This window comes from Seriola aureovittata, chromosome 5 (genome assembly GCF_021018895.1).
Source record: "Seriola aureovittata isolate HTS-2021-v1 ecotype China chromosome 5, ASM2101889v1, whole genome shotgun sequence".
In the NCBI taxonomy this organism is placed as follows: domain Eukaryota; kingdom Metazoa; phylum Chordata; class Actinopteri; order Carangiformes; family Carangidae; genus Seriola; species Seriola aureovittata.
In genome coordinates, this window is record NC_079368.1 from 28,971,031 (window position 1) to 28,983,312 (window position 12,282).

At 39.3% G+C, this 12,282-nt stretch overlaps 1 protein-coding gene across 4 annotated transcripts in view; it reads right to left on the reverse strand.

Moving 5' to 3' along the window:
* prdm6 (PR domain containing 6) overlaps positions 1–12,282 on the reverse strand; it is a 103,431-nt gene that overhangs the window by 25,594 nt on the left and 65,555 nt on the right. For all 4 annotated transcript variants that reach the window (XM_056376516.1, XM_056376515.1, XM_056376518.1 and 1 more), the window contains exon 6: positions 5,720–5,844. In XM_056376516.1, the coding sequence (XP_056232491.1) occupies positions 5,720–5,844 (125 nt within the window). The remainder of the gene's footprint in view (positions 1–5,719; positions 5,845–12,282) is intronic.

Below are 12,282 nucleotides of genomic sequence, written 5' to 3' on the forward strand. Positions count from 1 at the left end.
TCCTCCTCTCCCCTCCCCCTTATCTCTCCTCTCTTTGCCTTATTTTCTTCTCCCAAATCCTCCCTTCTTTCCTCACTTCTCCTTCACTTCACAGCATTTTCTCCTCTTTATCTCATGTTGCTATTAAAACACAACTCATCTCCTCATTACTCCTCCTGCTGCCGCTGGAGAACGAGAGGCTGGAAGACAGGAGAGAAGAAAATGTGCTAAAGAAAAAGAGGAGGAAACAAGGAAGAGGGGAGAGAGAGAGAGGGGAAGAAGAAGGAAGAGGAGAGAGGAGGAATATGAAGAGGAGTCCCCCCACTGTCAGTCCACATGTTGTTGTTGTTAGGCAGCGTCCGGGCTGCAGAGCGTCAAGCCGACAGGCTGTGATTGGATGGAACGTGCATGAGTAAACAACCACAGGGTGTGTGTGCTTTGATAGTGTGTTGTGTGTGTGTTTGGAGGGTGTGCATGTTTTCTTTGTTGTGTGTTGGTGTGTGGTTTGGCTCTGGAGTTTTCTCTTTTCATCTTTAATGTGTGTGTGTGTGTGTTTGAGTTCTTCTGTGAGTGTGTCAGTCAGTGCATGACAGCAAGTGTACAGGGGAATGTGTCTTTACTGGAATGTGTGTGTGTGTGTGTGTGTGTGTGTGTGTGTGTGTGTGTGTCTCATGTAGAGGGTCTAATGACAGCTGGGTTCGGTCATGTGTGTTAAACTGTCTACTTTTAGCGTGTAGAAAACAATGGCTTTTTACGGCCATTTTCTTTCAGGATTACATGTGTAGTCAGGATAAACAGGCAAGTAACCATTGGTAGCCATGGTAACAACAACTACATGCGTGACAGGGTAACACACTAAGTGCTTCAGCCTCGGGTCAGGTTCGGCCTGAACTGCACTTCAGTCTGACTGTGTTTGTTGTGTGTAGTTTAATTCACTTAAATGAATGAACTCTTACTGTCATATGGCCGAATATATTCAGACTGATTCCAGCTCTTAATTATTTTCTGTTATTTCATTAATTCAGACTTTAATTAAATTCCTTAGTTTCATTGACTCGTGTTGAATCTAAATCTCAGTGAAACAGATGCATGTTCTTCTCTCGGGTTTGTTCTATTTGTTCCTTGTTAAATGGCTTCAGTATCTATAATTGTTATTAATTAATACTATTTGTTTCTGTTTTTAAAAGATAATCACTGACTATGGTTTTAATACAAAACCATTCTCGACCTCATTGTCAAACACTTCATACATACACAAGCCTTGTCTTTAATTAATGAGGCTAAATTTAGGATTTAGATCACAGGAATACTTTTAAAATCACAGCTCAGGGACGTTGAGGATTTTGTGTCCATTAAATGCTGCAGTTGTTTTTGACCCCAATGAAAAGCTCTAAATTTTACCTTAGTAACAGACCTGACAGAATTGCCTTTGAATGTTCATTGGTGAATTTAAGTGGGACATCTGTTGATCACCTGCATTGCTCAGAAAGTTGCTGGTTGCCCTGTTGCCTCTGACTATGTGGTTTCTGCTTCAGGTCTCTGGGTTTATAGTCAGCTGCTTTTTGGCAGGACACTGAACCCAACACTGGTCCAGTGGAGACAGTAAATGCAACCTTGTATATTTGACAAAACAAACAGTGAACTAACGGATTCAGTGGATGGCAGATTTACTGACATACCCAATTTTGTAGGATTACTTCTTAAATTGTCACAAAAATGTTTTTCATTTTCATGCAGCAGGTTTTGGATTTGCAAAATTCATTGATAAACACACTTTGTGGATTGTAACGGCTTCAGTTTCCTCCGCTGACAGTCGCACACTGCAGTACAGAGCTACTGTGGCTGTACTGGTCAGCTCCCAGTACACTGTAAATGTGCTCAGCCAGTATTCTCTGCACTAATAAAGGTCAAAACTTTAAATGTCTGTTCCGCTGAGGACACAGAGTCACAGTCTGCTGTCTCCAGTGCAGAGTTTTGACATTACTCTCATCCTTTGTGGGCACAATCAGCAGATAACGATGACGTGGAAAAACCCAAAATGCAGTTAGTAGTTAAATGTCTTTAATTTGGAGCAGAGCTGCCGTCCTCCGGTTTGTACAAAAGAAGCATAATCTAATTTCTCTTCATTTGGATGTGAACAAACTTCTTTCACTGCAGGGTGGAACAAAAGCAAATCCCCCTGCCAGTGTGTGTGCTGGTGCACAACGTATATGTGTGTGTGAATGTGTGTGTTTTGTTCGTCTGTGCTGTTGAGGTCCAAATGTCTTCACAAGGACAGAGACGATGTCTAAAGCTGAGGACATTCTGGAAATGTTTATTCTTTGTGTTTTTGTTGCAGTTGAAGTGCAGGACTCGGGTCTGTGTGTGTCCCGTAATAAACCCGACCTACATGAAGGTTATGATGTTTAGTTTCTGTTCCAACTGTTTTCAAGAGGTCTTGATATTTAGTCCAGCCCATTAATATCAGTGAAGGCTAGCTAAATAACAGAGACGCCTCTGTATAATGTAATACAGTTCAACAGCACAAACTGATCACAAAGTGGAATCAACACATAGTAAAACTGCACATTATACCCTTCATGATTTATTGCAGGACTGTTGGGTCAGTATCTATTAGCCTTTAGCAAGGTGTTCCTAATAAACTGGCAACTGAGTGTCTGTCACTTTGGCTGGATGAAAGCAGGGAAATTGAATCTTTTGATGTCTAAAAATGTGGTTTTGTTTGCTAGTTTAAAGTCAGTAATGTGTAACACTGAAGGGATGCTTCCTGTTTATAAAGAAAGTGAAGGTGGAAGAAATAAGATGATGATTATCTGACACTCACTGTGCTCTGAGTTAATGATTGAAGGTCGTCACATTTTTAATCTACAGGCCATGTGAAACAATTATATCATTTGGGACATTTAAATATTCTCAGTTTGTCAAATTGTCTATGACACAAAACCGGACTATTGTCTTAAGTTTCAGCGCTCACCCCAGAGGAAAGGAAACACTGTGAGGAATCACTGATCTAAACGACAGTAACTTTGGACGATATTTGAGTTTGACAAGACCTTCTGGATTTTTCTGCTGCATTAATAAAACTGAGGGTGACGGAAATTCGTTTTACATAAGTATCCTGTCATGAAATGAGGCGATGAAGAAGTGGAGACTTTGACCAACAAGTGGCACAAGAAGCAAAGTCTGTAAGATTTATCCTGCGAGGACCATGAACGTGTGAGCCAGATTCCATGTTTCTATGTTTGACAGACATGAGCATCACTAATGTGGTTAAAACAAATTCTATATTCAATTTTTGTTGAAAGCAGGTTTTATATGTATGGGCAAAACAGGTCCTTCGTAAACAAAGAGTGTGTGCAGAGTCTGCCACAGTCCTGTCACTTTGAACAATGTCATGTAAAAGAGTTGTTCCATCTGTAAAACAAACCAGTTTGTGGCCAAACGTCTCTAATTTGCAATCAGCACGATCTCATTTCACTGCGACTCTGTGAAAGACGAGCTCCTAATTCAATTCCTTTCAATTTAGATTCCACAGATTAAAACTCCTTCATGTTTTGTTTTTTTTTTCTCCATAATTGTGTAAGAAAAAATATGTCAAAGTTTGTTTTTTCTCCCTGCAGCGAGTTTCTCTGTCAAATCCACAGAAAAATGGTTTGAAAGGAAAATATATAAACAGGCTGACTGAGCAGAAAACTGGAAGAGATGTAAACAAAAATAAATTGGTGGCAGAAAACGAGAGGATGGATAGAGAAGAGAGAGAGGGAGGAGAAAAGAAAGAGGAGAACAGAGAAAGAAAGTGGCAGAGACAGAAATGACGGATAAAAACTGAGTAATACAGGAATAAAGATGCAACAAAACTCTACTTTTATTAAATATAATTATTCCATGTTCCATATTTTGAATGAGAACTGTGTGACTGTTTGTCACTTAAACATTTAAACATTTAAACATTTAAAGCAGCTGAAATCAGGGAAATGTCGACTTGGTGTCATGTTTTTCTGCTTTGGAAGAGCTTAAATCTGATTAGAGCAAAGTGAGTTTTATAAAATAAACTTTTTTTTTTTACTTCACGGTTGAATGTAACGGGGAGGATGATGATTTAAGTCACTGTTTCAACAGGAGCTTTCTTTAACTCTCACCAGAAAAGAACCACGTTGGCAAAAATATAAGACGATATTTGTTTCTGTTGATTACGTTTGAAAAAGTATCAAAGGGTCAATTTATTTCTGCTCATCAGATTTGCTTTTGAATGGAGAGAGTACCAGAGCAACAGAGAGTGTTGCATTATGGGTTGTTTGTAGCCTTAATGTTGCTGGAGTAGAGGGTGTTTTCAAGTTATTTTATAGCGAGTCAGTCAGGCCTTTAAGCGTTTCCTCAGTCCTCTTTAACCTACAGGAGTTTCTGAAGGCCAGTGTTACCACAAAGGAAATAAATGAACGACGAATGAAGACGAGTTCACAGCGTTTCCTGACGACGTCACTGCAGAAATTAATCAGGTAGAAAAATCTGTCAAACAGCCGAGAATCACAGCTGATGAGCTCAGGAAGATGAAGTCTGAAAAATAGTGTCAGAGAAACTGACTGACGCTTCAACAGTCTGACAGGAGAGAGTGAGAGTCTGTGATTGACAAGATACACTAATGTGGGTTTTATGCATTACTGTATTTCATGTTCCACTCATATGAGAGAAAAGGCTTCAGTGACTCCTCTGCTTGTCTTCGTATTTCCTACCCTCAAGAAGTCGTTTTCTGAAAAGCTCATGTTGGAAAAGGAGGGGTCATCTTATAATCAGTGTCGTCCTATAGTCAGGACAATAGGGCGATACATTTATTCAAAGTGAATCATTTGATTTTGCAACATAGCCTGAAAATTGTCAACCCAAACAAGAACCATGTGGACGTCCAATTTAAAACATGAACATCACTAAATTAGAACCAGCAGGTTTTTATAAATCAGTTGAAGTATGTCGACATACGAAGGACAATCCTGGATGTGTATATTTTTGTTTACAGGAGAAGAAGAAGATGAGAAGTTTCAGTGGAAAAACATCTTTTCTTAAATGAAAGAAAAGAGAAGAGGAGAAAGAGGGAGATGGGATAGAGTGTCATCACTAGGCCACAGCGTGCCCACATCTTAGCAAATAAAGACTTCTTCCCGCTTTGTTTTGGCTGGCTCAGCTGGTCGGACATAAATCAGACGGCAGCAGGTTTGTAAGAAACCTGCGTTCGCTGCCTTGTTTTTGTGGCGGGCCGTAGGCTCTCTTCCAGTCACACAGTTTAAATACTGTCGGTAATAAAATTAAAAAGACATCCAAAGAAAACTGCTGTTTTTTTTCCGCAGACAAACCAGAATCAGAGCAGAGAGATGACTTGTGTTTGGAGCATTTAGACATTAAGAGTCACATTTAGAGACATTCAGCTGATGGTTTTATCAGTGTTCAGTGTTGATTTAACACAGGGCAGCTGAGGTAACTGAACCTCTCCCCTTTCAGTTAGACGACGATCTTTGCATCACTTTAAACACCTTTTCCTGACTATTCAACAAGTGCACATCTTTCACTTCCTCACTTCATCACCTGTTCTGCAAAATGAACTTATGACCTGATGGAGTTTTAGATGAAAATATTTTATGTTACATCAGTAAATGTCTTGTTTTTTTGTTTCTAGATCTGCCGTTCTGAAACACACGGGGAAAAATCCAACGAGAAAAGTAAGTAAGAGAGGTCATCAGTGTTTGCTCACAGTTTTCGTCCTGGTCGATGCACTGCAGCGGGATGCCGAAGAAGGAAGTGTAGGAGTCGTTGTACCAAACCAGCAGCTCCGTTCCTCTGGGGATATCCATGCACGCTCTGTAGAAGATACAGGACCTGCAATGAAACACAGACACAAACGTTTAATTTGAAAAGTGACATACAAATAAGATTTTTTACGACTGTTGTCATCTTTTTGAAATCATGGCGAAAATATATTCTGACAATATCTGAATAGAAAAAAAAAATGCTGTGAAGATGCAGAAGAGGATTCATGGGGATCTAGTTTAGAGTCTGAATGTGTTGTTCAAGTCAAGCTAAAGAAATCAAGAAAATAAACATAGAAAAATAATGATTTAAAAAAAAAAGAGAAGACAATGCTTCCTTAGCTAATTAAAAGCAAACAAAGTTTCTTTGCCTGTCTGTCTGTCAGAGAAAAATGTGAGTAACCTCTTCCTAACACTGACAGCTGATCTGTGGTTATGTCATGGATTTGAACTTGATGATGCCAAAAACCAATTGGAGATCACAAGAAGATTAAAAAGACAGAAGAACAGAGAAAAACATTATAGTTACAACATTTCTTTTGTTTTTTGTTTCCAGACCTGCTCCAGATCTTTGCTTTTTCATTGTGAAATAATTTACTTTTCAAGCCTGAAGAATATTGAAATTAAACACCAAACAAAAAACATCTGTCTTCTTTGAACTGGTCACAACTGCCAACAAAGGGTTACAAGTAGCAAAAGATGAAGCAGTTTCATCATTTTCTTTCCTACAAAACGACTTGTTGACCTTCTGGTGGTGCTACACGAGAGGTAAAAGTAGATGTTTGGACTCACTTGATCTGTCAGTCGGACATTATCATCATCTCTCAGCGCTGCCTCTAACGGGGCAAAGACAAACTGCTGACTAACGGTGCTGGATACGGGACAGCGTGACTCTGTCCAGGTCTGATTTTGGAAATGCCTCCCATCTGATAACAGCTTGATTTCACATCTGACCAAACCCAAATGATTTATGGGAAATATCTGGTGTCTCTCACCCTCTTCGGACCCAATTAATGACCGTGATGTTGTTCAACCACGCAGCCAGTGAGCTGACAGTTCCCGGGTCACACCACCGCTAAAACAACACCTCGTCAACCCAAAAACATCATTCTAACAACATGAGCAACCTCCACGTTCAAAACCACATTTTCATATCCAGCCCAAACTATTTTAAAACACTTTCCCACATTTTTTGCTCCCTCTGGTGCAGCGGGGTGTCAGACAGACCAGATCATAATTGAAAGGTCACAGGTTCAACTCTCACACGACTCCCATGCCAAAGTGCCTTGGAGCCAGAAAACAAATCGCTCTTTACAAACAGCTTGAGACAACCACTTAAAGTGAAAAGAGATGATATTTAATGGAAACCATTAACTGCTTTTCACTGTCCAGATGATTCAAAGCACACTGAATTTCCCCATGAGGGAAATGTTCAACTGATGAAGTTTGACTCGACTTCACCAAAACGACTCTTGATTCAATCAAAAGTCCCATTGAACCTTCACACTGTTCAACTGTGTCCATGTTCCACGACAGCGAGCCTCTGCTCAGCTGAGAAATGCACAAACATGAAGAACCAGACTACAACTGGATTCAGGAACAATAATTCCAATTAATCATGATTTTAATTTGAATATTGATTCTTAAAATCCGAAGGTTGGTCTTTGTGTTTTTACCTTTTCTCAGTAAACATGTGCAGTGTTATGTGTTGGGAGTGACATCTGTGAGAAAAGACTGCGCACTGATCTGAGCTCTCGGTGTGTGTTTGTGTGTTCGAGATATTATCTCCGGGTGTGAGATGTGAGGCCATGGAAGTCGACTGAGGTGTGTGAGGATTTTACGTTATTCAGTCTGTCCCTGCTGGTGTTTTGGTAATCACACATGCATTTACGTACCGACTTGAATCTTGTTTGAGTAAAAGTTTCACACAGAAGAAAAATTCAGGCTCAACATCACACGTAGTTATTGAAGCTGTTGAAAACAGGAAGAGAGCGAGTATCTCTCCCCGTGAATCTCTGTCCGTCTTCATTAAACTGTCAAACCTCTGGTTCGTCTAAATATTATCTTGTGTAACCAAAGCTTCAAGAGCAGATCAGAGCTGATATCCATTCCTAAACCATAGTGGTGGTTTTAACATGTTACCCCATTATCTAAAAAACATGTTTATGCTCCTGCCGATCATTTTCTAAATCAGAAGATCATTTTTAGTGTTTTCTTCAAAGTAGGTGTTGGTTCATTTGGTTTATATGAAAGACTTAAATAATCCATCACCGTCACAATTTAGACAATTTTTTCTGTCAAAGTGATTCTCAAGGGAAGAGGGAGATGAACAGAGAGAATGAGACTTTGAGGAGCAGACAAATAATTAAAGGAGAAAAAGATAAATAGACTACAAAATAGAGAAGACAAAAAAAAAAGGGAGGAGGAGGAGGATGATGGGAACTCTCAGTTGCATGACTTGATGCTTATTTAATGAAGTGAGGACACACCAAACTAAAATACCAAGGAGGAGGAAATGAAAGAAAGACTGAAAGGGAAACAAAGAAATAGAAGAGGAAAAGAGAAATACAGAGAGACTGAAAGGGAGAGGATTATTTATGCATTTCTGCAGGAGAAAATTTAACAGCTGTCACCGACAGGGGGAGGTCGAAATAACAGAAACACCTTTCAACCCTTTAGAGCTTTCCCAGTCTCATGAAGTTTGTTTTTTTGTTCAGGCTGTTCGAATGTGCTGATCCATCTTGATGAGCAGAAAACTGATGTTTACAGTAGAGACTTCTGGGATATCACTTTTACTATAAACAGTGGCAAAACAAACCGATGATGACAATACTGCTAATGACCTCTATTATTCTTATAGTAAAACTGCAGTAGTAGAAGCGCCCGACAGCTGTTAATGTGCACAGAGCACAATAGTTAACTTTTGGCCTTTTAAAAATCAACTTTGTCCTTTAACAGCCACAAGAAATCATACACATGAAAACATGAACAGATTTCCGCTTCAACTGTCCTAAAGTTTAAGAACAAACCTGCTCATATTTATGGTGGTTTTGGGTGTATTCTATATTAATTCTATATTAACGCGGCGTATAAAACCAAAGGGAAACATGGTGTGAATTAATTTCACACTTCAGCATTAAAAGTAGTATATCAGGGAAGTTTGCTGAAAATGAGGATTTATACAGTGTTAGTTTTGGCCACAATAATCGAAGTGTGAACTGTTCTGTGGAATCATTTGTTTTTCCCTGTTGATAAAAGTGAGTGAAAGAACTGGAACGATGAGAAATATTTGAGGGAGCAGGTAGTTCAGCCAGACAAGTCGAACTGAGCCTGCTGAGGATCTGTGTTCAAGTGTGTGTGTGTGTTTCATTAATTCTTTCCACACTGGGGGAGGGGCGGGGTGGTGCCGGACCCATGTGAAAACACAGCCAGGAGGGACCGGGCTATAAATCAAACATACCCGATGACCTCCCAGGATAAAAAGAGAGCGCGGCCTACAAACATTCAGCGGCTTGTGTGTATTTAAAACAAATGTATGTGTTTAATACATACATGCTGCTACATGAAGGCGGGGCTGTGTTATAAATCAAACACATCCCACAGGCTCTCAGGTATGAAAAATAAAGACCCCTGGTGTTGTGCCGCAGCGTGGTTGAGTTTAAAATCGTTCTTCTGGCAGCGCAGCGGGACGCAGTATCGTCAGCTCTCTGATCTCTCTTCTGTTTTCTGTTTTCATACAAAGCAAAACTCGCTTTATAATCAGCTTTTAAATAGTAACATTCATACGAACAGTGTGAGGTTATACATCACAAAACCCAAATACCTTACAGAGTGTAATAATGTGTCTACATGTGTATAAACATGTTTATATAAAAAATTCATGCTGACAAAGCGTCACAAAGCCAGTCCACAATCCCAGTGCGGCCGGGCCAACGCTGCGGCCATTTTCTGAGGTTTGTACAGTCTGCGACCAAAAAGACTTTACAGGCCATTAGATCATCCTTTAACAAGTCTGAGCTGCAAAATCCAGCAACAGCCAGTAATTTAAACGTTTATCAAAGTCAGTCACAGAGGAAAGAAAACATCTCAGTCTGTTCTTCGGTGTTTCGAACTTTGAAGAAAAAGCCAAAAGACTGATTTCTAGACCAATGGAGAAGAAATAAACCTGTATGCAATGCAGCTACAGAGAGTCTGAAGAAAGGGCTGTCACTTCTTTAAACAGGAAACTTGCTCTCATGAAGTCATTATCTGTATTAAAGGAAGCTGATGTCCAGAAGTGCAGCGTCATTATTCTACTCTTAAGACTAAAGGCTGATAAGTTGCACTTTAACTGATGACGTTATATTAAGGTGACTGTTTGTGGAAGGGGATTTTTTCTTTGAAAATATTTATGTCCATCAACAGGGAAACTGTTGATGGACATAAATATTCAAGCAGCTGTTAATCATTGAATGTTTACACGTTACACTGTTTCGATAGATTGTCTGTGGCCACTGTATTTCCTGGTGTGGACGGGTTTTACCGGTTTTCCTGAGCGTTTGATGGGAAATCACATGCACTCACACACCTGTTACCATCTTTAAGGGGAATCTCAAACTGCAAACTGCAAGTTGTTTTTCAATAATCAGATTCCAATGGAGTGTCCTCACGTTCAAGGTCATGTCTCTCACATGAGTCCCATTTCCCTGATGGAAATATAGCAAAACCCAAGGTCTTACCCAGCAGTTACTACTGTTATAATATAGATGTACTTGTTCACTCAATATAAAACTGTTCCTGATGTCAATTGACCTGTTAACGTCAAGTGGCCGTTAGAGGTTTGGGGGTGTCTGATGGCCGACCAAAGAACCACAACATCCACGTTTCGATGCCCAGCTGGGTGATATGTGTGTCATCTCATAACCCTCTCTCTCTCTGCCCTTGTTTCCTGTCTGTCTATAGACTATCTACTATCAAATAAAGGCATTAAAGCATTAAGGTGCTGCAGAGTGAAGTTTTAGTTGAGATTGTTCTTTTTCCATATTTAAGACAAAACCTGCAACAGTTGACCCGGGACTCTGAATCATCTAGTGATCTATCTTAACTGGCTTTAGCTGAGCCTAAAGTATGTTAGCCGATTAGTTTGGCAAATATAATTACACCAGCATCATATTTGTGGAATGACAACAATTACTATTGTTACAAAGAGCCAGTAATAGCCTAACCCATACCTCATAATAATACACAGCACTGCTTTTAAAAGACAGTCTTGGATGAGTTGACTTTATTTTGGAGTTGGGATTTAATTTCTGTCCTCTGCGATACAGTGATGCAGTAAAAATCTTATCTGGTGAGTAGATTTAATAACAATAACAAGAGACACATCAAATAATCAAGGAGAGGTGTTATAATAATAATATGTTGAATATGAAGCCTACACCTTAATCTGATTAATTACAGCAGTTTGTTGATATTCCACAGGTACTTTATTGTCTAATTTGTGTATTAAAGGGGAAATACTTTTCATATACACATATTCATATACATTTACAGTTACGTTGGGCAACTAAATCAGTCATATTTCTGTATATTAATCTCTGACACTACACCATAAATATATATTATTTTCCCTTTTTATGTTACAATACTTTTCAAGACATTTGACAACACATCTAACATATTAAAGGGGGAAAACACATTATTCACTGTCTATCTAAACTATAATTTAAGTTTTATTGAGTCAATATTTTTGATATTTTAAAACTGTTATGCCAAGTGGTTTCATATCCTGTTAAAACTGAATACTGCCCGCAAGTTTGTGAATTATCCAGAGTGACCAGGACATTGTTTCTGAAAGTGATTTCTTAAGTGTTTGAAATGTGAGATTTATGTACTTTACTTTTTTGGTTTACGTATCATCATTTTGCGTTTTTTTACTTAAACCCAACAGACACCTTCTACAACATCTCAAGTGGAATTTCTCCCAGACATGATGACGACATCTGCATCCAGTAAGTCCAGTATGACTCCCCATCACAGTACTGGTGTGTGAGTGAGAAGGAAGACTTTACCGAAACTCAGTCGCAGAGCAGAAATTAGGTCACAGGCACTGGGCCAAACCTCACATAAGACAGCTGCAGGCTTAGAGAATGATTGACAAGTTGACCATTAGGTGACGCCAATGTTGTCCAACCTTAAATTTACTATGTATAGCATTTGATGTGATCACAGCATCTTCCATATTATTCTGATTCTTGTAGAAGAATGTGCCACCCTGAGCCCATTCATCTCTGTGTCCCTGGGTTGAATCTGTGTGGGAAAGGGGATGTAGAAGCATTGCATCGCATCACATCACGTTGAAATCCTTCACATAGTTTTGTCATGTCCATTTTTTTTTGTTTTGTTAGGTCTGTCTAACATTGCTTTCTCTGGTAATGCAAGAATAAGTAAGGATAAAACTGATGTTACTGTGAATCTAATCTTATCTAATGGATTTCTAAATTGTCTTATCTTCACTAATGAACCACTT